The 27,983-nt window shown below is 36.9% G+C and overlaps 1 protein-coding gene across 3 annotated transcripts in view; it reads right to left on the bottom strand.

Annotated features, from left to right (window-relative positions):
• The window catches only part of LOC126375122 (hypoxia-inducible factor 1-alpha), a 118,530-nt gene that overhangs the window by 11,320 nt on the left and 79,227 nt on the right, over window positions 1-27,983 (bottom strand). For 2 of the 3 annotated variants that reach the window (XM_050021968.1, XM_050021966.1), the window contains exons 7-11: window positions 21,206-21,350; window positions 3,220-3,515; window positions 2,938-3,146; window positions 2,555-2,852; window positions 2,309-2,472 (exon numbers count right to left, since the gene is read on the bottom strand). In XM_050021968.1, coding sequence (XP_049877925.1) covers window positions 2,309-2,472; window positions 2,555-2,852; window positions 2,938-3,146; window positions 3,220-3,515; window positions 21,206-21,350 — 1,112 coding nt within the window. The remainder of the gene's footprint in view (window positions 1-2,308; window positions 2,473-2,554; window positions 2,853-2,937; window positions 3,147-3,219; window positions 3,516-21,205; window positions 21,351-27,983) is intronic. The other variant, XM_050021967.1, reaches the window with a different exon arrangement.

The raw sequence follows: 27,983 nt of genomic DNA, 5'->3' as shown, positions 1-27,983 counted from the left end.
ACGTTCAATCGAAGTTCTAATTGAATATTCAGGGAATTTAATGTCCATTGTTGGCGGTAAAAAATATTTCATATTTCACAATATGGGTAAAGCTAAAATTCCGTTCATTTTTTGTAAGTTATTATTTTAGTCTGGTAGAAGCATGTTAGTGGCTCATTCTGGAGGCCATATTGTGGAAAATAATATTTTATTAGTGCCAAGAACACCGTGAACGGCCATTCGATGGACCGAATCACATAAAAACGTTTCCAGCGCTAACTCGGCACGCTAGTGCCTATTTTCCGTCGCGTGATTCGTTGCTTTGCGATAAATTAAGCATAAAACTAATAAGTATTATTCATTACCGAGCTCATTATTATTACCCTTATATTTACAATGTAATATTATTATTATCTTTATTTTTTACCTACTAAAACTGGCTGCAATTTATCTTTTAATAATGACTTATGGCTTTCTACCCCAATATATATATAATATACTACCACAAAATACGTATAGTATGTATTACTAGCGTAAATTTATATATTTATACGTATACTACAACTCTATAAGTATTGAACGTTTCTATTAGAATTTATTGTAAGGTCGTTTGAATTGAAATAATTTGTTCTTTATAGATTCCTCATTGAGTCCGATCGCATTGTCGTTATGATGATACAAATTTAAATAACCCACATCACATTGAATCACTAACGAGTGATAATTTAGTCTAATGTATGTACGTACTGTAGATACTAGTACATTCATAGGACGAAGTAAACAGTAGGTCCTACTTACGTAATCGACTTAATATTAGTCCAAACGAAGATCGCAATAAGGTTGATCACGTGATTCCAGCTCAGACTAGAATCTAGACTCAACTACGTTTTTATACCCAGTCTATGGTACTACGTCTTATCGAGCCAATACTCCGTAGGCGGGATGTTAGGACGGGAAAAGGATAAATAAAATCAACATGCACCTTTTTACCTCGACTAATTTTTTATATATTTTTCAAATATATCTTTTTTTGTCATTATCATTGGGTATCCATTTATTTCTTTCGAGAAAAATAATGTTTTACTTTCCTAATTACATCATCCACTTAATCTATCTATAAAGTTATTAAAATAACAACGATGATATTTTAAAATTTCGAATATATCAATAGTATATAGTAATATTGCGACGACGGCAAAGCACTTTATGCCTAAAACGTTGGAGTCTCTCATGGCTAAAGGTGTTCTCTTATCTAAAATATCATTTGAACGAGTGATTATTTCAAAAATTACAGAAATACTCTACAAATACATGTATAGATATCCAAATGTTTTATGTAACGAAAATAAATACAAACTGTAGGTACAACATAACTATATTTTGTTCTAAGTTGTACTTTGTATCATTTGGCAGTGGGAAAGTTTATACATCAAACAACTATCGTGTCTACGAACTGTCCCAGAGACTGCGCGTTCTACGATAAACTCTGAATACATGTACATAACCTCGGCTCACACTACAAGTCGACTGACTAAATCAAGTGACCCTAACTAACTCGATGTAAAAAATAATCGTCATAGTTGACATTTAAGCGTACTTATAGTAACGAATAAATAGCAATAACCTCTGAGAGTAGGTACACAATAAATCTAAGTTCTTAATATTGACTGGGTTCGAACCACGAACATAAGACTGAGTGCGCGGCGAGGCCGCCGGCGCGGACCCTGACGGCGCGGCGCCGGCGGCTGCGGTAACTAGTAACCTAGGAACGACACACCACCCATCACATAACCATCACGATATGCGCACGGTTAACTTAAGCACTAGTATCAACAACTAAACGATCAATTGCTTCGAAAATATTCACTATTGTGCGGGTTTACCCACACTTCTAACACTTGAGTCTATTAGCGCTCTCCATCGAATGCGCGAGATTGCAAGTCCGTGGAAGATAGCTCGCCTACTGCTCAGTCAGAAAGCCCCGTTTGACTAGCCCTCCTGACCTAATCGATGCTATCGCAGACTTTAATCTGGCTAGTGCCGACTTATTGTCTTGTAGGACTGCGATTGACGACGTGTTGTGACTTAGCCACAAAGCGCTACACAAGTAATATCACAAGGTTTGACGGCACTGCATTAAAACAAATTCGTATATCTGACCAGATTGAAAGTTCTGTGAGGGAAAGCACAGAGGCATTGAGTGAACACTGGACGTGTATTATCACAGTTTTTTTTGGGGGCGAGGCGGGGGGCCTCAGGCCTTGGCCTTCTGGCGCGGGCGACACTGCACCATGCAGATGTAGCCGGCGTCTACGTCGCAGCCGCTCACCAGCAGGTTCATGAGCACGCTGGACGACTGGGCGCCGGGCTTTCTAGCCGGGGACGGGCTGCGTTTCACGCGTTTTGCACTCGGCTCCTCGTCCTGCTTCATCACTCTCTTTACTCCCGTGTCCCACGTCGATATACTCGATACGCTTCTGCTTGGAATTAGACCTACAAAGGAAGGGGCGATTGAATTGCTATTTTTCGTTTAAAGGGATAACAACATTAAATAATTTATTGTTCTGTGATATACCTTGATCTGAGTAAATATTAGTAATGAGATCCTGTGGCGGGGGTCCGGTGGGGGGCGCGGCCAGGAGGCGCTGCAACGCCGGGGCGGGCGAGGCCTGGTCCGGCGGCTGTGGGCGAGCCATGCTCACACTGTCGGGCAGAGCCCCCCACATCACCGCCGGCTCCAGCACTGGCAACTCATCCCTCGTTGGGATGAACGGCGAGTGCCCGTCCTCTATGTCATCTGACCTCCCGCTGTCGAACGCGTCTAACGATAAATCTGTCAGCAACGACGAACGTTCGCATGATGAGTCGTTTTCCTAAAAGTGAAGGACCCCATTAGTCATTCTAAAATTTTATTAAAATAAAATATTTAACTGACCACTGAATCAAAACCATAGTTACCTGAGGTTCAGGCGAGGACATCAACAAGGAGTCGGCAGTCAATGAATCGACTGGTGATCCATTAGCTAAGTCGTCTCCCAAAAGGCTGCAGTAATTGTCACTGAGGATGAATTCGTCGAACATATCGAAAGGACTGTTCTCCAGAGGAATGCAAACGTCACCGGCTGTGGGCGCCAAATGGGTCAGATCTTCCGGCTCGTCTTTAAGCACTGAAAGTGAATCAGGAGTTTTACAAAAATCCGTAGATAATAAAGGTAAACAACTAAAGCAAGATTCAGATACCTAAGCGGTGCAATTTCAAGGATCGCAAGTGGGACTCACTTGTAAATCCCTGGTTTTGGCAGAACATGAGAAAGCCTTTGTTCATTTCCTTTTGTCGTGGTGCAAATATGAGTTCTGTCACGGGTATGGGGCGTTCCTCTTCTGGAGGTATGGTGGCGACTATAGCACCGTTGGGTATATCTGCGGGTATAGGCTGCGGCGCGAGCGCAGGCGCGACTGGCGCGGCCACCACGGGCTTCAAGTCCGCGTGCTGCACTTGGTGTGCGGCGAACACCTCATCTCTGCACTCGATACCGCTGCGAACATAATATAACATAGTAACATCGCCCTATCTTCAGCCTACACGGTCTACCGCTCAGTGAGTGTACGTTCAAGTGCCATGCCGCCATTACAAACTATAATGCAAACTGCATGGTCATTACAAGCAAAACATTAAATTGTGTACGAAGTTAATAAGTTTTCCATACGAGTAAGTAACGCGTGTGAATAGAAAATGTATAGATAACGATGTATCGGTGTCGGTGTAGGATGTACAATAGCGCGTAATCAGTCAACAATACTCAAGGCTAACGTTGAGCGCGGCTGTATAGGTCCGATAGCTAGATGTGCAATAGAACTGATCGGTACCGGCGGGATGCTAATTTGTTTTGTCTAGACATAGCTAGCTAATATAACACACCATAATTATCCATGTGTACACAAGTAGATAAATAGCCACGTATAAAAATGAAACGAGAAGGTAAGAAGATTTACTGCACAGGAAATGTTTTACAACATTTAAAGCTGTAATCGAAATTGAAACAGCAGGTACGGTTTACTACGACAAATAGTACAATGTAGGTAGATAAGATTACAATCAAACATTAACAGCAAACTGCAAACCTTTAGAATCGTCATAGTCATAGGAGTGAGAACTGGTAAAGTATTTGAAAATAATCAAACATCACGCAATGATTATTTCTATTGTTAGCAACAATGTGACACAAATAAGTCGTAAATTATCACTGACTTGAGGTGGCGTGATAACTTGTTTACACGAAAACATCGTTATACAACGATATATATTTAAGAACCATGAAAAAAACGCGGAATAAAATGTAAGGACGTTATTTAATGAACGGAAACATTAAGTATATTACCTGCCAGCAATAAATAAATGATAAGCTTCCAAAATTAATATTGCCCAGCATAAAATCAAATTACTGAAGTTGGTACAAATGAGGAGCGAGTGTCAGAGGAACACGTGTGGACTGCAGCGGAGTCGCAACTTATTTGACAAGAAAACGTGATTCTTGATAGTGTGATGATAAGTCAACTATCTTGACTGAACTACGACTAGAACAACGTTAGGGATTAATTAATGAATGTCAAGCTAATAGATAACCCAAGGATTGGCCCCCTGGCCAACGTGCGTCAATGGCTTGAACATCAAACACTGATAGATAACTTGTTGACGACAACAAGGTCAAGTATACATTGGCTTCAGATAGCCGACAATGTATGAAAACTTCTCAAAATTACCAATTCTTCAAACTTATCGCATGCAAATTCTATTACAAGATTAATATCAGAAAATGAAGGGATCGGTAGCTGAAACAAATTTCCTGAGTCAACATCGACAGAGTTTGAAGCAACATCTGACAGATACTGATCGAGCGGAAAAATACGATTTATTATCAAACAACCGCAAGTGTTTCTCTTGCGTATCGAAACATAAACGGATAAGCCTCTACATTGAAAAAGTCAAGGTTACCCACAATTATTCCAAGTTCAATTATTAACTGTGATAATCGGAGCGCCGGCGTCTGCAGATTTATTATGACGCAATTTTGACCGACGACCAAAATAGTCGACTCATCCTTGGCTAGACATAAATCGTAAGGGGGTGTGTTTTATTTTGCCATTGCATCTACGCTATTTTAGAAAGTGAATTTGTGGGAATGTGATAGAGGAAGGCATTTACGATTTGTGGGAACGGGACGCCGGGCTGCTAGTAAGCACGGCCTTGCTAACGACCTTGCTATTCTCACCCCCTCAGAAAAGCCTCCCATACTTCTCGCGCCGGCCATTCACCAGGAGCAGTAAGAAATGTTGCGCGCGCACCCAAAACACGCGGTGGGCCCGTATCGATTGCCGGCCGCAGATTCTAATCCACGTCCTATCTCACTCGCTTTTAGGCTACCTACAATGACACTCTTTTAGGCTTCTGCGTAACAAAAATAGACTGAAGCATATAATAACATAAATTTATAGGTTTCGCGATGAAGTTCCAAGCGCTTATTGGACAACTTTCGTTATTTCTATGAAGAAAAGCTAAAACGATGATTTAATGATGCATGGGATGACGTACAAGTTGAGGCTGAAGTGTCGAAAATATACGACATTGGAGTAGGTGGCGGCGTCGAATTGTGTAATAGTAATGATAGAGATTTGTGCGAGGTGTCTGAGCGAGGCAGCTGTTTGGGCGACCTTGGCCGTGAATCGCGCACCGTCGAGCGGGAGCAGGCAGGCAATTCAACAATTACATCTGCCACGGTCGAGGGCAACGTGACGTCGCCTTGCACGCACAAACAAATTCGTACAACCCCATTAAATAAAATTAAAAAATTAAGCCGGCTCTCATTTAATTTCAACCACAGGAAACAACTATGTTGAAACAACTGCCGGAAGATGTAAATGCTGCGTTTGGTCAAACAAATTGCATTTAAAATGGAAACTTTCCAGACAAAAACCCTATAACCTTTTTTTAAGGAAACAAAAAAGTTTTCCTGCAGTATTTTGCTTAAAATTCAACTCGGACGAATCGAGACTTTTCAACAATTAAAAAGACTAAACGGTTATTGACGTAATACCGTTTATTATTAATTACGCTATAAGATTGCGCAGTAAGATATAGGATATAGGAATAAGATATAGGTGTTATCACATAATGTTAGTAAAAACCAGACGACAGGTATGTATGATGTCGCGTTGATAAATATTTGGAAATATATTTGAAGGCCGATGCTGATAAGATTAGTAGATAATCACCTAATGTTACGCTAATATTATGAGATGACAGCAAGTTATATAAAGACCACAACTAATGAAATAGTACTAAACTCCGTTACATTATCCAAACACTTTTATGAGTACCTTCTGCTAATGCTGTGGATGTTGTCAAATCAAAATTTCAAATGACTGAAAGTATTGTATAAATTGAGGAGGGGTCATAAAATTACCATTGTATTCCTCCATGCATACAAGTTAAGCAAGTCTAACCACAAAGTATCCGTTTTTTCAAAGGTGTTTGTAGTATGAATAATGTGACCGAACGCCAATAAGAAACCACTACATCAACTCTGTAAGGATAATAATTCCGTGCATTGTACAGAATTAAATATCGATGAAGTAATAATATAATAGAATCATAAACCAATACAAATAGAAACAACAACAATGTACAGTGAGTCAAGTAATGACTGCAAGACTCATTATGAAAATTGAAAAACTAAACAACTCTGAAAAAGGAGTGAATCAGGATATTGGCCCTGTTGACATTACAAACAAGTAAGCAAAAACCAAGTCAATAGTGGCAGCGAATAGAAGAGCGCATCGGTCGCAAACCTGCCAATGGCAAGCGGCGAGAAGCGGCGCGGGAGTCAAGGCCGCCGTGGCGCGGTTATATAACACGCTGCGCGGGAGGGGGGCGCATGTTAATTTTAGCAAGTCGCACAAACAACGCACACGCACAAGCGCAAGCGCAGCCGCAACTGACGCGCTTTCAATCACATTAGTTCACAACCGATGCAACTGGAGGAAAATTTGCACAATATCCTGTTAAATCTTCCCGACGCCGCAGACAATAAAAACACTGACGGTGTTAGAAATACAAAACAACCTACAGCAGAATTTTAAAATCACGAAACGACTTCAAATATTTAAGTGTCTGTAAAAGTCAAATAGGCTCAGGGACTTTTTAATATCGAGTATATTTTTAAGTTAAAAACTTTACGACAAATTAAAACACAAACAAAGTTAGAAGTTATTGAATTTTGGTTATTAGATAAGTGTTTCACTTTTTAATCGACAGTTTGAAGTTAAACGAAAGACATGTCCGTCCGCTAATGACACTTTTCGCAAAGATAGTAAACTTGAAAAGCAATGATCGGTGCTATAAAACTGGCACTTGAAATTACACATTCCACTGTTCACTGTACACTGTCACTACACTTGGATCCTTACCATGGTTTGTCCAATTGTTGTTTTGTTTGAGTGATAATAAAAAAAGAAAAGTTTCGCCGCTAGTGGGTAGTTGGTTGACGGCGAAACAGCTGATCGGGTTCGCGTGACGGAGCGTCGGTGCGCGGTGACTGTACACGACTGGCCTGCTTCGAGGTTTGTAGCGCGAATGATACGCGGTGAGTGGCGGCGGCGCACTCGTGACGCCGCGCGCCGCATAACACGCCGTACCTACACCGAGCGACGTAACCGATGATAAATTTTAAGGGTTCCCGTTCATTCGAGCGCCACGCGAACGATAACGTTTTGAGATACCCGTCAACAATCGCCCATCACGGCGACGTGGGCCCGATATCATATACGGACGAGTGATATTCACACTAATAGTAAAAATATTACAGATTGTCAACAGATAATTTTATAGTGTTAATAAAACGATAAAGTAATTTGATGTACATACGATAATCTAAAAAGTGACACTCGAGCTGTCATGGAACGGAGAACTAAGTTTAGACCGGAGCGAGGGTTTATTTTGGTGACAGTCGCTCCAGAAAGGCCACTGAACTCCACTCAAAGAATTTGTTTTGCAGGAAATTTTATAATACCTATATTATTTAATGGTACATTATTTTATTTTACACAGGATATGTATAATTAATTAACTCGGTCAAACATTCGGTAAAAGTTATACTGTTGCTAATGTTGCTATGTAACAGTTCCTATTCATAATAAAAGATCCAATTAATCACGCGAAGTATGTTTTTCAATTATTGAGTAACAAAGGTAAATTTGTCAAAAGTGGCTGGCGACAAAATTATATCACACGAAGAGAAAATAGTTGAAATGAAAGTTAGTATAAGTTTCTAGGAAAATAACGGTAAAATGAACTAATTTAGAGCACATGACAATAATGGATAGCCAACTGTCAAAGTATGAACCGACAGGTTAATACCAAAATTCATTGAGCTTGATAGTGTTGAGGTGTTGACTAAAACTATAACAACAAATAAATTACACGAAAATGACTCATCACATTTTGTCAAGTAACTGATTTACGTTTTGTACGTGATGGATAGAAACTGGAGCGCGTGATTTTTATTTATTGTGTCGAATAGTGGTTGATGTTGCGTCGAACAGCACGTGAATGGCAGTATTCAGTACATCAATCCATCAAGTACTCGGCACGAAGCCCGACACTCGATACGGTTGGGTGATGAAGCCGCGTTGTTCCACAATTTAGCCGCGAAACCTGAGAACTCGCTCTAATGGACCGTTGTTGTCAGCTACTAGTCTAGATTTTAATGTTTGGAAAATAACAACAAGCGAGTTTAAAACAGTATTGATACAAATAGGTATAGCGACTCACTAAGTGTGTCCAAGAGTTTCCGTGTTGTAAGGGAGATGCCAATTTGTCACAGTCAGGAGAGGCGCTCCCTTGGTTATTTCGTTTGGGAGTGTGTATCTGACTGAGAGTCAGGACTAGGGGACTACTAGCTAGGAATTAAATGAGCATGCGCGTTGAACTATTGCACAAAACGTAGTAACGCAGAATCTGATGCAATCAGCGAAATATTCGCAAAATTTTGTAAAACGAATCAAGTAATATTATTTTCTTTTATACAATAACAAATAGAACACACAGTCTACAGTGTTTCTTTAGAGAATATACTTGATTGATATACCTATTTGAATTATATTTCACAACACTTACTTATTGTACATATTTCAGTAATAATCGTAAGTAACAGCTAACACTAATAGATTTTCTAGAATTTATGACTATTTCATGACTATGTTTCATATATATTTATTTCTTACAACAATACTCGTTTATAAGGAAGTATTTTTATCGCATTCTATTATTAAAAAGCATAAATTGTTTTTCTTTCTTGAAACTAGTATAATTACTATACCTACAAAATAAATGGTGAAAGACCTCCAACTGACATTAAAAATAATATGACTATAACACTTTAATACAAATATTAGTTAAATGAAGTAAATAAATTGAACAATATCAATGATACTTGTTTGAGCACGAAAACTGGTTTACCGCCGGGTAAGTAAATAAAATATCCTTTTAACATCTTAAACACATATAGAAACGCATAACAGACAACATTGCGTGCAAGTCCTAATGTATGATTGTTTGTTTACCACTTTACCCTTCACACATTCTACAAAATCAATCGACACAAACATGTGATTTTGGATATACTAGGGGTGTCAAATTAAAATTAAATATATAAGAGATAATGATAAAATAAAAGGAAGTTTTAATGAAAATGACGGCAAATGGCGTAATACATTTTCAATCAGTACGTACGTTTGATGATGCGATGATGACGGAAACCCGTCGACTAGCTTCTGTGTATACGTGACGCGACGGACGTTCCAACAGTTGTTCAATATTGACTTACTTCCCAACTTTTTTCGACAGCCACAAAAAGTTTGGTCCTCAAAGTTTGGAGGAGCTGATGGAAATGAGATGACAGAATTTCTGTCGGCCAATTTACTTGGAAAACTTAGAATACGACGATAAATCAAGACGTTTTTAATAAAACTGTTTTAAAGAAAATGCAAAGAAGCAAGAAGTAGAACAATGTGTTGATTGTAATAAGAAAATACGACACAAATCTATTCACAGCACAATAAGTAACATAGAACTGCAAAGACGCTAAACTTTTTCATTACCGTCCTAACGTTGACACATGCCACAGTCGGAGTAGATGCAAACTGTTCGGTCACGTATTTGCAGGTTGCAAGATGCAACTTGCGGATTGCAACCATTATGCAATTAAGGCCAGAGGGAGACGTATTGCGGTCGGTAACCCCGCACCGCCCGAGCTTTCTTGCACCCCATTTTTGAAGTTAAGACTTTCACCAGCCACTCGGTACGTGACTCCGACCACGTTGCTTCCACCTTGCATCATACCGACAATACCGGCACGTCATCGACCCGACACGTTTTTGAAAGATACCTATTAGGTGGATACGCGAGGATCCACTCGAGGTGTTAATTGATAAAGTAAACAGATAAAGTAACATATTACTTAATATGTACTTATATCTTCCTTGTTGTCGGTTTCTCACTAGCTAAGTCTGCTTTTATAATTCAGCAGTTATCGATCGATAACAATGTGGTTTTAGATTACATAATAAAAATACAATCAATAATCGGTCTTTAAACGAGCCAAGGAAAACGATAAAATAACAATATAGGTACTTAGGTGCAAGTCAGTGTAACTATGATAGGTAGTGAAATAATGATTTATGTTAACGTGACGTCCATCACGTTGGTAGTTGAGGTGACTGTCATGATGTGTAAACAGCTTGAACCGGTTATACCGAATACAGATGTCAATCAAGAGTTTGAAAGCGGCACCGAAACGGGAGCAATTAAATTTAATTCCAGCCGACATGATGGAAAGTCGTAAAGTTGAGGTCTAAGCAGATTGTACCCTTGATTCTAATTATTGATATAAGTTTTATAGCAAAAAAGATGATACATAAATTGTGAAACACAAGACTACACAAATGGAGCTAAAGATTCTATAAATATGAAAATCACAATTATTTGGATTAAAAAGTTGTATATTTAAAACTTTAGTCCGCCTATGGCCAGCAGCTGATAATAAATTTAAGTAGAGGCCCATGTAGGTAGGTGGTAGGTGTAGAGTCATCGACCTGACGAATCACGTTACATTCTGCTATTAGTGCTTTGAAACCAGGTGGCTCAAGACATAAAACTATTAATGAGGCTATTGAAAAATTAAACGCAAACAAAATGGTAGACGTCAACAGGGTATAGTAATCAATGTAGCTTGTGTATTTCATATCCTTCCAAAATCGTGACTCCCTTCAAATCAGGCGATCAAGAAATAAAAAATTCGTCACCATTCTGAATTTAGGTAAAGGTCTATATTTAATCTGCAGTATTTCAGAGCAGGTCGGATCCTTTTCAAACATTTCTGCAAATTACCAGAGGAATATGCTAACGCAAAAATGACTTTATATGCGTAACTTAAAGCTCCTTTTATCATAAATCTATGCCAGCGCAAATTACACGAAAGCGATGGAATATTACTGCTTCCGGGACAATAAAACTTGAACAATGTAATCTGCAGAGCATCTCGAATACGATTTATGAATGAAAGTTCTGAGAAGAAACCAGAGGTAAATATCATCGCGTGTATTAATAAAGAGGGACCCGAATATCCTTAATAAGAGACCAAGGTCTCGGGAGCGGGAGTAGTCTAATGGACAATTGACGTCAGAGCCATTGACCCTCTTCCCGGTCCGTTCGCGTCGCAATCTTGTCATCTAATCAACCGTGTGTTGGTCACGAGTGAAAATTAACAACACAATGTCCATGCTATGATTTACGAGGAACTATATATAAGTATAGTTTTAAAATAATGAGTCGGGTGAATAATTCCACGAAACACTTGCAGTGAATGTGGTGTTTCCTGCAGTACGGCATTGTAATTACTGGTAGCACGAAATACAGTGATAGTTTTACGAAAGCGGGTGCAGGACAGGACGGGATGTGACGTCAGAGACGGGTGTTAAGCGGAGCACACCCACGCGTTCCATTCAAGCTCGAACGAAATCTGCAGTGTTCTAGGCAGCTAGTAGGAAGGTGGGGTGAACGAACTAGGGGGAGGTCGCAGTGCATTCGCCCGCATTGCATAAACCGACCGACGACCGCCGAGCACCGAGCACCGCTTAACAACCAGACGGGACCGTGCACGTGCATTTAAAATGTTTACAAAATAAACTTGTCATACGTAAGATATTTTTGTATCGGATGTAGGCACTGGTATTTTTTAGGCTTGGAGCCGTAGAGAGTCAAACGTTTTGTCATCCACTTCTTCAAGGTGCGATGAAGAGCAAACGCTAAAAGTAGTGATATCAGTGGATATGTCTATTATAAAACGCATCAATAGAGTATGTGCGTTGCAAGAAATGGGGCACAGCGGTTCGCGCTGCCTGGACAACAATCAGTATTCATTGCCTGAGTGAATAAATTTGAATCTGTATTTGCCGCTGTAGTGTGCGTACTAGCTAAATTGTACCTATTCTTCTGTGTGCTTACTATTTTTCGCTAATAGAAACAGTATCATTCAATTCCACACCTATTTTAATAACAGCTGTAATGGTAACAATAAATATGACCGCATTTTTCCATTATCTCGATAGTACTTTTACAGTTCCATTGCAAAATAGGAAAAACATTTCGATGAAAATCTCTCGCTACAACTTGCCAGTCTGTTACAGCGAAGCACAGCTTAAACTGTCGGTATAAAATTTGGAGCAGCATACAGCTTTTAAAGTTTAAGCTTTTAGTCATTGAAGCGCGCCTTTTACATTTCCTATACGAGCGGTTTTTATGTGTCTAGCTAATGAAAGCACCTGTTACCATAATGGTTCATCTTAGTGTCTGAGGGTTATCTTATTGATGGCTTGTGGTTCTGCCCATCTCGAAATCGATCGTGATTTTATGCACACCTATGTATGTAATCAAAGAATGTAAGCAACACTTAAAGCCTTATCATTGTCTTTTCTCTTGTTAATTATTATCGACCGCGACACGATTAAAGTCTAAGAATAGACAAAGCGAGGCGTGGCTCAAATTGTAATAGATACTTAGTTACGTGGTGTTGCATTGACCCACATGTGAGAAATAACTTTGTGTGTCTCGAGAGCGCGACGTATATGCCCCCAGGTGCTAACTGTTAACCTAGCTCTCGAATTGATGTTATCATCTATGCTAGGGACGTCAGATACGGTAACAAATTCAATATGAAGATAATCATGGGGATTTTTCTAAAGTATGTTTAAATTTTACTGAAACTGACAGTTTGTCTCCAACAGTGTTATTCTGTAACTGACAAACGCAATGTTAGTTGAGTAGTTTGACAGGGAATCCGGAAAACAATGTATAAAACAAGGGAATCCGCGGTTGAGAGGTAAACCTTTGAAAGTTTATTGAATTACCATCTCGTTGTTTGAATATGGAGTGGTCATTACAAAGTTTTACAATGCTTACAAAATTAAACTGGCCACAATTGATCGATCGGTGGGTTGCTATGCTATGCTTTGTAGAATGCGATGTTGTTTGAAGTTGAAAAATGAAATAAATGGTAGCCTTTATGCAGCAGTATAGCAGCACCCCTGACAACCACATCACTGATAGTCACATGATCCAGTAACACACATGACATAGATACTTAACAGTGACATATTGGTTCATGACTTACCATAGGTCTGCCATTCACTTAGCCTACAAGTAAGTTTAATTAATCTACATATTACGTTAGCTAAAGGTCCCTTGCTACACGTACTTGATTAATGAAATACAGTAAACGTAATGTCACAGTGATTATAGAATACCAAGAGCAACAGTAACTTGGTGAATAGGTAAATAAAATTCAAAATATTTTGATTTCAACGGAATCATATCGCTTAGCGCCAAGGTACCTAGGTAAAGCAAAACAATAACGTGAACTGGAATAAATTGAATTAAAAGACCGCGAACTTATTAGCGTTCTAAACAAAACGGCTACAATCAGTAATTTCATTATTGGAGATAGCTATAATTTAAGTACAGTTAATTCCTTTAACTTCGCTAATCTCTTAGGAGACGAGGTTCATGGGAGTTATGCGATTAATTCTAAGGGTAAACAAGTTTGTTAATTAAAGAGATGATATCGTAAATCCACAAGTTTACTTGTGTAGGTTTTAGTGACAGTGGAATATCATAATAAACACGGGAAACAGGAAGTATTGTTAGCCATAGAGACAACAAAGTATGCAAAAGAAACAAAACAAGCTATTATCAAAATGAAGCGATAATTAATATCTGAACGATATTGAAAATAAAATATTAACAATAATATTAATAGATAAGAGATCATCAGACTAACAGCTTAATAACAGCATAACAACATGAAATTGTGATCGATAACCAAAACATAACTGAAATAGATATTTCGCTCGTGATAAACAGGCATTAGGTAATTAGATATTTTCTTAAAAAGGTCAAGTGAGACTTACTCTTGGTGGAGTAGGTTAGCTTCGGTTAGGCATTTACAGATACGTTAATGAACATCACTGTAGTTTATTGTTATGACCTTTTTATAAAGGGCACTATATACTAGATCGAAATGGATAATGTAATCGAATAAATATGAAAATGTAACAACATGAGATATAGTTTATATCTTAATGGCTTGACAAACAGCTATAAAGATATAGAAGCTAATATTAATAGTGGATTAAAAACAATATATGGAAGCTAATACAGAGAAGAAGCATAGCAACAAACCGTCAGTTTCACCTCAGATAACCCTGCAACTGTTCATATGCTATTGCTGCGCTAGCGCTTAGTAATCTACTGTCAACAACTGATAAGATAAATTTTCCATCGAACGGACTATAATAATAATAATTCAATTATAGACACTACAGATTTCGTTGAGATGGACGATGATCAGGAGATAAAGGTTCATAATCACGTCAAATATTTTGATGAAACAAATGTTTATTAACAAGATCCACAGACGTCATAAGTCTCAAATAAAAATAACGTAGATTTTTGGTAATAAGTATGATTACCTACTCATGTCAGAACAGAAGTGGCTATAGTCTACAAGGACATTCGCATGAGAAGTATTTTATGGGAAAATTGACAGTACAAAAACGCTAGAACATGGGCAAAATATAAATAGAACCTAACAAAAAGCACAATATAATAATTACTCCCAAATAAATGGATATATAAATAAACTAATAAACAGATAACAACTATCATAATATTTGAAACGGTTTGGCGATAAGATAATTCCTTGGACTATAAATACTACAAGCAGGTTGTCACTTACTATACGAGTAGATAGTGCATGTAAAATATCACTAATACGTAACATCTTTTGCAACATACCAGGAAAGTTTCAGCCGAAAAGTTGAATTACATGGAAACGTCATCCCCATCAGAACAGGATAATACCGCAAGTCTAACCACGAATTGCCACTCCCGGTGCTCACGGCACCATTTCTTGGAATCGCTTCTGAATAAACAAGGAATGTGAATTATTTTAATTAAAAATTAAACAACATAGTTGAAGTAAATTAAAGTGTAACAAATTGGTTGAGTAAGAACAGGTGTTCGTGAGTTCGAGGGCAAGGAGATATATTTTCATTACTGGGCCATTAGCTTTTTACATTACAGTGGAGCAAGTTTAATTTGATACTTACACTGTACTAGATGAAAAAGGACGAGAAAAAGGAGCGGTGATTAAAAATCTATTAGAGCAAGTTAGTGTTGGAATCACATTACTTCTTTCTCTGCGAATTCAGCGATCGTTGTTGAAACAATCCGCACGGAATTCTATTACTTTGTCTCAAGCAGTCACGTATTTGAGTTGAAAGTACGGCATAATAGTTTTGTAGCGACACTATCTTGCTTTTACTACTGTACCTTTACTAACTTAGGCGTCCTAGACAAAACAATTCAATAGCACTACTAGAATATGTATACGTACTGGGCACTTAAGAGAATCATAACAACTTTATTACGAAACATGTTGTTTGCGATAGGTAAACATGCGTAAGTTTTTTTCGTAATTTGTACACATTTATTTAATCAAAATGTTGTCAACAAAACTTTAGATAAATGTGGCCTCTAACCCCAGCACCAAGTTTTATTAGTGCGGACCGGTATAGTCACTGAAAAGTTATGTAAAACTTGTTACCACGGCGTTATATCTGGTCGAATTTATTAAAATCCATTATTTCATTATTTAGTGGAGAAAGTAATAATGTTTGCCTGTAGAAAAAGTTTTTAGAGTGGTCTATGTTAATATTTAATATAGAAATACCAGGAATACAAGCGGGTTGTTCAAGCGACTATTACCAAACTTTTAGTGGCTAAAGTGCTCATATTCGCTGGGGATGTTAGTAAAATTGTATATTTGTGTGATTATGACCTTGAACTGGTATTTGGTCGAGACAGGAATGAAGGGGCGGAATAGGAAACAATAAAGAAGATTTATGTGAACGCACAGCCGAGGAAGTTTCTACTTCTGTGCGTAGGACAGACATAATTACCACAGACAAACCGCAAGCTTCTTACTAAATTGCACATTTAGTTTCTATTACCTATTGGTGTTAAACGTTATTACTTACGATAGTGAAGACTAACATTTCCGATCTTATTTTAATATGTAAATAAGATCACACATCTGAACGAATGAACTATACGATTAGTATACTAAATTTCTCCAGCATTTAAATCTCATTTAAAATCTCATAGCGTTAAAAGCAAAGCAAACCATGAACGAAACATTTCGGCAAAATTTCGATGAAACAGAACAACGTCTTTATTTATTCACCAGTGCTCTTGTTTACAAAGAAGTGTAAGACAAACATTTGCTTTGAGTTATATATTCGGCTGGCACAGTATAGGCCTTTACTGCTGAATCTAAGGCGAAAGATTTGACATATGTTTTACTTGACAGTAACTCAATCAACACTTATTTGCACAAACTCTTATTTATCAATGATAAGTTTTCTCTTAAGTTAAGTAAATACACATAAAAGTAAAACAGTAGGTCTAAACGATAAAGATGTAAAGGAGAACGCAAGAAACGAAAAGCACACACAGAAAATTAAGTTGATTGGGCTGAAGTGAAACTGGCTGCCGAAACGTTATAACAAGTTACACAGTGGGGTGGTATGAGGTACAACAGCGACCGTGACCCTCAAATGTGAAGAGGGAGGGGTGAAAGGGAAAGCGATAAAAGTGCCGTCTGGAACAGAACCCCTGTAAGGAAATATTCTTAGCACAATCGGCCAGAGGAAGTTCTCAACATTTACATTTATCTTATTATAACAAGAATGAAACGTAGTTGCAAGTTATTAGAAGAATTTGAACACTATTTCACCTCTACGTTCTGCGGTTGAAATACGAGAATATTTTCCTGCATTTCCTTTTTTCCAGACACTTTCTTTTCTCTACTTATCTCTGTCCCCAGCTTTTCCTTGCTATTTAACGTCTAAGAATAAAGCCTTCTATGGCCTTCACCGGCATCTTACAACTGTTACGACGAATCATAACAAGAGTATCTCTGAAAATATTTCCATCTTCTATGGCAGTCATCCAAGGGTAAAATGGTAAGGGCCATAAACGCTATACGATTTACGGAATACTTCCAAAGGAGTTAGGAGTTTCGTAAGACGAACTGAGCCAACATTTGTAAGGACTAAGGACCAACTCACCGGTACAAACTTCTAAACCGACTTTATTAATGGTATTTTGAATTAATTTCACGGTTTAAATTCTAAACACGTACAGGATTTCGTTGAACAATTTTCTTAAGGACTGCACTTAATCGTCACTTACTATCAGGTGAGTATGTGGTCAAATGCTTGCCTGTCATGAATAAAAAATAATGTTACGTTCTATACTAAAATGTTGCTACTGCTACTTGATGTGCTATCTGTATCTTAGTATTATGTGTCATTTACGTCCGTGTGTACAGAAAACAATAAAGTATGGAATGTAGAATGTTTTTCTCTCTTGTCAACTGAATATTAAATGTTAGTTAAGCCTTGTCTAATAATTAAATCTTGTTTAACAATACGTATTGTGAGCCCACTCGTGTCAACGCAGTGACCTGTAAAATGTACACGTGCTGAACAATAGGGAACCCTAAACTACAAGCATCGACAAATAGGGTAAACTACCGAATATACATCCCCCTTATTTAAATAGTTACCAGGATTGATGAAAACATAACATACGGGTGTATTGTGATAGGTATATCTATAAAATAATTTTATTCAGAAAAGGTAGCGTGCAGGATAAGTAATATCTTGAACAAAGGAAATCCATTAAAACGGCTACCGAGCCAGTAACCATTCGAAGTTGGTAAATCTTTTTGTTTGTGACAAGGGTCATATAATAAGACTTATAGTATCAAAGGCATCGTAAAAAACCGAATGAAACATCAACTTCATTATAAACAAACGTGTAAAGTATGTCAAATATCAATACTTAGATCTACACATTAAGCTTCATTACATAAATATAGTATATTAAAATGGCGTCTTTGAATAACGAAATGCTAATAAACTTTTTACAAAGGTTGAGCCTTCGTTAATTAAGAAAATGTAGGGCTCCGCGTAGTCTACGAGTATTAAGTGTAAGACTGATTAAAGAGATAAATCGTAGATGTCATCTTCAACGGCAAAGTCAACCGATTGAGGCTATCGGAAAATTCTTAGTTACAGTCGATTGCACTCTGCCTTCTATTAATAGCACTTCCACGATGAAAATATATCAAGAAATTCCCTAAAGGAAGATCATCAAGATAAAACGGAATTAGATATTACAGTAAATAACAAAACCTGAGCAATACTGCCCTACTTGGGAAAATCACAAATATCTATGGAATTGTAATATACCTATTACCTACAAGAACTGTCATAGATTCAATGAACCGTTTCACTTATTTCACAGGGAGAAAACTGATTTTGATGATTTTACTTTTTGAAATGCATTTTTTGTATTGTTTAAAATCGTAAATATTTTGAGTGGGGCACGTAAAGATTTCAATGATTAAAAAATAAATTTTCAATTTTATTTCACATTCTAGGAATATTTTACAGCTTTATTTATTTACTCGACTAACATTCGATATTTTTATTTTGTTGCCGAGGTGTTAACTTTACGAGGGCCCCAAGCCCCAAGTTGTTCCAAATTCCAATTAACACTCAAATTAAAACTTTGCATCGAAGTAGGGAATTTGAAACTGTTATCTATAAAAACTTTATCGGAGATAAAAAGAAGTAAAAAAAAGTTATTAGCAAGAGACAAAGAAAATTAAATATACAGGCAGGTATTTTCGCAACTGAAATTCTTTGAAATATTGCTCCTGTGCGGCTGTAGAAGCTTGAGGGACATAAAATAAGTTAATAAGAAAAAAGGAAGGATAAGGGAATAATCTACAGACGCTTATATAAACAGCAGACACCAGGAAATACTGAAGTGGTCGATCTAAGGCGTAATAAACTTCTACCAGAACTTAGAGTGACTATGTAACAGAAGATTAGGCGTGCCAAACAATGCCAAGATTCGATTGGAGAAGCCAAAACACTGGCCCTGACATCAAGCCCAAATCGCCCAGGTGTCATTGTAAATGTAGTTCAAAACAAGCGTAACCTTGTACACGTCATGCGCTAACGTGAACCTGGTTTTAGAACTAGTCATAACTAGTGTCATTGTGTTGTTAGTTAAAATAAAAATATTAAATGAAACTATTATGTACCTACATGACTATGGTAAACGGATAGTGATTACAAGTTTTTAATAATTGAATATCTATTTACTATCCAAGCAGTCAAACCAAATGACAAAACACTCAAGGATTTGTAATGGTTTTTTTCTTGAGGTGCAACACTACACTATAATAAGATTAGTAGATTAGTAATCGTTATGAAATCTGAAAATCTGGGTCCTTATGGACACAGAATACTTCCCTGTAACGTAATAAGAGTGGAGAAATAGCTTTGCGGCTGTCCTGAATTACTGCAATATCGGTTACCCATAAGGCGACCCCTCGTTTTTATTTGTAAGAAACTGAGGAAATATTTCCTTTACTTACCTCAAGTTTTTAGAGCATCACAGAGAGTATATACTTATTTACAAGTACATTGGAATTAGATCCGATCACACTGTCATCTAGAATTTTTACACATGCTAAAATATTTTCGGAAACAACCCCTATTATTTGTAATTCCGATCCAGGAATAACGCAAGATCAAAAGGTATGTTTGAGTTCGCACCCTGATTGCGCATTCCTGGTAGCAGAGCCATGCTGACAAGGATATTGTTTTACAAGAAAACAGTCCACACAGAAATCCGTAATTTGGTAAAAGTTGGAAGTCAGATTTCGCTTTGGTATTAAATGGAACAAGAAACAAGTTCACAGGTTTTAATTCAAAGAAAATTGCTGGTAAGTGGAAGTTTTGTCTGGTAAAAATATTTTATTTATTTGGAAACATTTATACTTGCTGTCAAAAGTAATAGCTGTTTTGCAGTGCACGAAAGCATAATAATTTTTGATAGGATGTTATGTTCCATCCAACCTTCCAACGTTGATGGGAGTACGCAGATAAAACGCTGAGAGCGACTCCCCTGTGCGTGAGCCGAAATTAAATTTGTCGCAGCATAAATCACAATAAACCGTGACTAGACGATCCATGAACAGTGAGGAGGCGAAACGGGATGATGATAATTAAGTTGTCAAGTCATATTTTGGTAAATAATTGCTTACTTTACCCTATTCGCGAGTGGAGGCGATTGTTTAGGTACTCCGTTTAAGTACACGTATTTTGGCAAGAGACTATTTATTAAGTAATAAACTTGATGAAAACGCCTGCTCTATAAAACTAAAAGGAGTGTTTTATCAAGATAAGCTAGACCTACGTGTTAGTAGAACGATGTTAATTTTACGTGTAGTTACTACATGTACGTACGCGTGTTTACGAATAGGTACGTCATACACTCTTAAAAGCGGTAGACCATTTTATTCAGGGACGAGATATGAAACTTAAAAAAATGTAAGATAATATAAAGAAATTTGCACTTACCTTCTTAAAATGGAAAAAATATCTTCATAGTAATTTTTATGAAAGAAAGCACTTCAAAATTCATTTTCACTGTTGACGTGTCTTAAATTAATGTTACAGCTAGTCCTACCTGATGACGTAGTTGACGCAGACGACACTGATGGGCTTCTGTTGCTTGTCGGTGATGAGGGTGGCCTGAGTCTGCACCCAGGCGAAGCCCCCAGCCTTGGCTAAGAAGCGGTATTGCCCTGTCTCGCATTGCCCCTTCGAAAACACTGTAACAAAAGAAAATATCTTAGACTATACACAAGTAAGTGGAGTACGATGCAGTCTGAAATAACAAAGCTGTCGTGCGATCTTTTCAAAGATAACAAAAATAATTATGATGTTGATGTTCATATATTGCAGAGAAAAATTAAAATTGAGATGACCAAAACAATATTCGATAATATCTCCAGATACGGAACAAGGCCACTAATTAGGGAAATGATACCATTTCAACGGAAATGACCGCTGAGCATTATGAGATATTAATGCTATTTGCAGGATTATTAAAGCTTAGTTATAACATGTAAATGTTGTTACGAAATATTACTAAACAATGGTGCTAATTCCTGTAAATACCATCTAATTTTATTTTAAGTTATATCTGTCCTTTTCTTATCCGCCGAAAAGGAAAGGGACGGGTAATCGACAAGCATAAAATTTATGGAACACACGTCAATTTTAAGCACAAATCTAAACCAACCGTCTAAAAATTTTACGTCAGTCAATAACCCGACACATTAATTTACTCATTCTTCCTAAAATTAAGAGCTGTGAATCATCCGTCCCTTTCCTTTTCGACGGATACGAAAATGACGGATATAACCTAAAATAAAATTAGGCGGTGTCTGCAGGAATCGGGGCCAATTATGAACTAATATTACGAGCACCAAGTTCAATAATCATATTGAGTCTGTTGAAGCATTGTCATATGACGCCAACTATGTCGAAATGTGAACTAATCCTAATCTAACAAAAAAATCTTCTGTTAATAAAAAGAAAAAATCACAGGATTGAAGCCTTTTATTAAGTATATGGAGATGACTGCTGCGACACTTGCTCAATCTTGAAGTAATTACATTATTACTCCGGTATTACTAATTCGTTAACTGAAACTCGTTTATTTTCAGTTCATGTTGAACGTATCTGTATAATCCTTTCAAAGACGCCAAGAGTTGCTTTGTAAACAAATAATGTTTTAATTTCGTTCATAAATTTAGATTTAATTACTCGTATCTCGAACTCGTCAAGTATTTTCGCCTTAAATAAATAAGGTAGCGCAAACTGGGGGTGAAATAAATTACTTCTGTGTTTACCGCCGACTCCCAAAAGTCGACAGTTCGCACAAGAGGAAAATATAGTAGGTAATTTCTTATCTAGTCTCGGCAGGTATGTACGTATATTAAGGATCACGGGTCGAGTAAGACTGGGTCAACTAACATTTGTCAAGTGAAGTCTTAGACATTTCGGAGTTTTCATTACCTACCTGCTAGCTTTTATTGGTGTTCTAAGCTTCTTGAGAATTAATCTATATTTGTTCTTCAAGATTGATCTAATATAATTGTCTGTTTCAAATTCGGAAGCATTTCCTTTGTCGCATTTAACAATTACTTTGGATGAAGTTTCCTGATCTTAACAAAGTTACAGGATCCGCCATAAATCTACATAGTTAATCCATTCTCAGTAACTGAAACTTGTAAATACCTTAATAGTTAGGTACCTACCACCTCGTTTTGTGAACACACAAAATATTGGAAATGCTCTCCCAGAAGATTTGATTGAACTTTCCAGATAAAGCAGTTGTCTTAGTTATTTTATAACAACAAAAGCACGCTGCTGTTAGAAGTATACTCTATTGCAAGATAAAGCTTTAATGAAACAAAACAAGCCCCAAGATTTAAAACATTCTCGTTTGAAATAAGAAACCACTGACCTCACACATACCAATCGGATTGCTGTGCTACTAAAACCCAATACAATGATTCTGATAAAGATTAATAGCCACTATAGGAGTGAGGCTAGTAATAAGCCCATGTAACTAATCCCACGGGGCCAGTTCCTCTCCTTACTACCCTAAGCCGTCGTTTTTTCTCGTAGATAAATTGCTAACAGGTTGAGTTACAGTTAATATTTAGGGAAGTCGATAATTCGATATAATGAACCTCTATTGAGATTTTTTTTAAAACTGCTATAAAGACAAGATTAAATCTAAGTAGTAGACGATGTCCTTGTAAACGTTATGATTTATTGTTATAATAAGGCAGTTAAGTTGTCTAGATCTGAAAATGTGTGGGAATTTTAGTACTATTATCTCTGTTATACAACACAACTGAATTTAAAGCGTCATCGTTAAAACACAACTTTAAGTATCTATCTGAGATGACTACATATACGTAGGTAGATTTTTCCCAATTTATTTTCAAGTACATTAGGTTACACAACCCTGGTGAGAAAGCCTTTAATTTATAAGGAAGGAAGGGGATTCTCAACGGGATATGAAGAATTATGGAAGAAGTTGTCTGGAAGTCACGGAGCCAGGACGTGACTGAATGTGGACGTGTGCCTCTCCATCAAAGAGGAAGTTCGCTAAGTCAATTATTATTTAAGATGTCGAAATGTCTATACTGTGGAGGGGTAGATAAAACTGTTCTGTTCAAAGGTAAATTAATTATGTAGGTGTTGTTGATATTCTTAGAAAACATACATTTTCTACATTAGATTTGCCACATTTGGAAAGTAATGATACTATTATATCTACGTATATAAAAAAAATCTACGAGCCACGAATTACAACTGAGATGATTTATCAATACAAGCAATATATTTAAGTCTACTAATACTATTATTATTAATAGTCTTATATAGAATAGGTATTTGAAATCTCATATACGTAAGTTGAACCTAAATTAGTAAAAGAACCTTGAAACCTGTGGTACGAATGCTGTGTTATTCCTTAGAACCCGAGGCTACTGCGCGTAACAAGTGACTTTGTTGACAATATAATACGGGCTAAGCTACAGAGTGCAGTATTAGAGAGTCATGTAATAAAATGTAAAGGGAAAGATATTCCGAGTGAGTAAACTGCAAAGAAGATCAAGGCAATTTTGTAACACGAGTGGATTGTCGCGGAAAACATTCATGTTATATTGTGAAACATACGCTATTACTCTAATCTCGAGTAGTTGTCACACATTACAGCCCATCATTTAATAAACACCGATAATAATAGATATGGAACTGCACGGAAACCATTCAAGATAGAATTACAACCTTGAGGAAAATTGAATTTAGTAAAAGCAATAGAATGATGTTAATATTTCGTAGACCGGACATAGCGTGTGTACTCGAAGTAACCCTAGCCTTAAATCCGAAGAGTCACGCGAAATTGAAAGATAAAGGGCGGAAGATTGGCGGGCCTTATCCTAAAACCCTACGACTTCAACTGAAACGCCCATATAATGCCGTAAAAACCTATAAAAAGAAAAACAAAGATAGTATCGTTATTTGTTACAATACCTAGGCTATAGATATGGAAGCCTACTTTTGCGATTTATGTATTGTGATAAATACGCAAGTAATGAAAAAATCAAGATCAAAATAAAGAGGTCAACGTTCGCCAGAAACTCCAATGCCTTAAGCTGGAAAAAGACAGAAAACAGTAGTTTTCCAATACGAATCCAGATAAACACAAAATATTTGGACATTTGCCAAGATGACGGCTAGCAACATAGCTTGTAAAATTAACAAACGGGTGAATTTATGTGATTATATGTAATGCACGGTGTGTCAGCGGGTGTAAAAGTTTGCACATTACATAATTAATGTTCGTTTAATGCATAATCTGTTTGCGTTGGTATTGAAGAAGGCTGGGTGTGGAACACTGGGCGTGTGGTTTTGGGAAGCTTGCCAAGGAGGTGCATACAGCTATTGTGCTACAGTGTGGATCAACATATTGTCTACAACATTGTCTACAGCTACACTGAATGCACATTCATTTCAGACGCCCTTCTCGCGCAAATATGAATAGTTGTCAACTGTTGTATTTGCTGTCCCATTTGTATATTAATTATCACGAGATGTCTCGTTGATATGACCATTAATTATTTTCCGAGTATTCATAGCACCTAAATGTCAACTTATATTGCCTACAAATCTACATTTCAGAATCACCATTTCAGGCTTATCGTAGCTGTCGAAGCAAATATTGTCGTATGCAATTTATGAAATTTGTCTTAACGATTATAATATAGTACTAAGATGTTCTTGTTATGAAAATGTCAATGCTCTCATACCAGAGAGCAAAAACGAGCCCCCAATTAACCTAATTTGATTGGCGCTATATCGCGGTTACTATTGATACAATAATATGTTGTCACGCGATTTGCTGACGTCATTGGACTGAAACATTCTAGTTTGGTTGCTCTAAACTTCTGCGTAGCAACTGAATGTATTATTTTCACTTGTAGAAAAGTGAAAACAAAAAGTGAATTAGGTCACATAATATGACCCTATTATTATTCACGATCACGATGATATTATAAAATTATCACGTTCTAAAGTTTTGAAAACAATACTTTTTCTTAAAACTTTGGTTGGGAGTCGTTTATAAAATTAAAATGATTGTGGATAATAAATTGTATATAAAAAAGATAAAATTTAAATCGAAAAAATTCTGACTCGGACGGACCTTTAAACCGCAGCTCTTGTTAAGCCGGGACGAGCTCTCTTTTTGTGAGTTTCCCTAAGCACGGGAAAGTGCTATAAAAACAAAAATCATATTATATCTACTTTTGTAGACATAGTGACCGAATTCAGAAAGACAACAAGAACAAATTTTAAGTTGCGTCACTATTGTTGTAAGAGAGCGATTTAAATCAACTACAAGATACTACAACTATAGCTCTAATTGTTAAAGAAGTAGCTACTTCAGATAAAGAAGTCCTAATAAAATAATTATATTCCATTATTTCAGTGCTCATCTATCAAGGCAAGTAAACTTTCGCTTGCATCGCGGATATATGCATTATCTTTTAACGTAAAACAAAGTACCTTACAAAAGATAACAACTCGGTTGCAGGTAGTTATGTGAAGCCCTGGGCAAAGGGGGCAGCGACCCCTGCAATGCCTGCACCGTAGAACCGAGCTTTGTTAAATAAGTAAACTATCCAGACGGTTTCTGCCCAGATATTTCAGTTTCGCTCATTGTTATAACATGAAGCGCTTCGTTCGCTTTGTCTATTGCAGCTATGCGTTGGTGAATACCAAACCACTTTCACCAGGCCGTGACTTTGCTTTTCCTCAAAAACATAAGAAGTAAATTATGTCTTTTTTAAAAACAATTGCTTTTAGTTTAATTGGTTTAACCAATTCGACTTGATGCAGCAGCGAATATTCAAAAACTGTAATTGAATTATAATTAAGCATTTAATTCCTAGTAAGCAAGAATTCTCCAGCGTCAAAAAAGTGGAAGCCTGCTGGTACTGACTGTAATGAAGCTAATGAGCTTACTTATCAAAGACTTGAAGTAGCATCTTGAAAATATGAAAAAGGCTTTTGATGATGTCGACAGCGGACATGGAAAAATAACAATTAGTGACGTTTCTTCGTTCATCCATGTAAGTATAGTATGTACTATGAACAAATACAAAACCTTCACGAAATTAATTGTTAGCAAAGCATTATTTGCGAAGCTAAAACACGTAGATGCAAATTACGAATCTACATAAGTGACGCAATTAGTTAATGAATGGTTAATGAATGACTTTCTTAAACATTTCCCTCTCATTACGTGTTTCAATTAACATGTAGTAATAGATTTTATGTCAATATGTAATGGAAGTAGAGCAAGATTCACGCAATATAGATGAGGTAATATTATCTTTTTCATATAGAGATACTTTACTGAATGTAGGCAAGAATTTAGTTAGAATTTCACACCCTAAATCAAATAGCTCCAAAATTTTCTTCTCAGCCGTCTTTTATGGCCGTATCTTCTATCTAATCGAGCTTCAATACAAAAACCTCGGGGACAATATTACCATAAACTTGCTATTTGCAGCTGATTTACTGGGCTTCCATTATCCCTTATCGTCTGCTTGGTACACATTTTAAGTAATACGCGTATAATTAATTATATCCGACAGATTAAAGCAGTAGCATAATATTAGATAATTATTTCAACTGTAAGCCTAGACATAGTCGCAGAAGCAACTTCTGCAATGTAAACTAAAATATAATATCCATTATTCTTGTTATCATGACACGTGACTCTTAAAACTGTCACATAAATACATAAGCGTAAAAAAACTGTAAAATCAAAACTGTACATAAACAATTACTTAAATTTTATCGTAGGTCACGCGATAATTCGATGTTTGCAAAAGAAACAAAAAACCTTACAAAAAGTGTTCCGTTTTCTTATACATATAATTTAACGAGAAAGAAATTACAAAATTGTTTCTTATCGGAACTGATAAACTATGACAGAATCATTGTCCTCTGATAAACTATGACAGAACCATTGTCCTAAGATAAGAGATATTGTGTAAAACTGCACTAGTCGACGAGAAAGCCACGATAACATTGGTGTCAATATTGCGTGACGAAAAAAATGCAATACTAAGAAAAATCATTTTATTTTAGTCGTCGTCCTATAGATATTCTCAGCAGAATATTATCATGTCAGACTGGAATGAAACGGGTATGACAGTGGTGTGAGAGACGTATAAGTATAAAGAGTAGGTAATGCATGATCGCAGCGTGTTTGGTTTAACACTTCCGCAGTTGATAATTATTATCTCTGAACCAGTAGATCGTTATAGTTAAGTTTTCCATCAGTGAACATTTAGATGCATCTACTACAT

Source organism: Pectinophora gossypiella, chromosome 18 (assembly GCF_024362695.1).
Source record: "Pectinophora gossypiella chromosome 18, ilPecGoss1.1, whole genome shotgun sequence".
In the NCBI taxonomy this organism is placed as follows: domain Eukaryota; kingdom Metazoa; phylum Arthropoda; class Insecta; order Lepidoptera; family Gelechiidae; genus Pectinophora; species Pectinophora gossypiella.
This window is presented reverse-complemented; position numbering and strand designations above follow the sequence as displayed.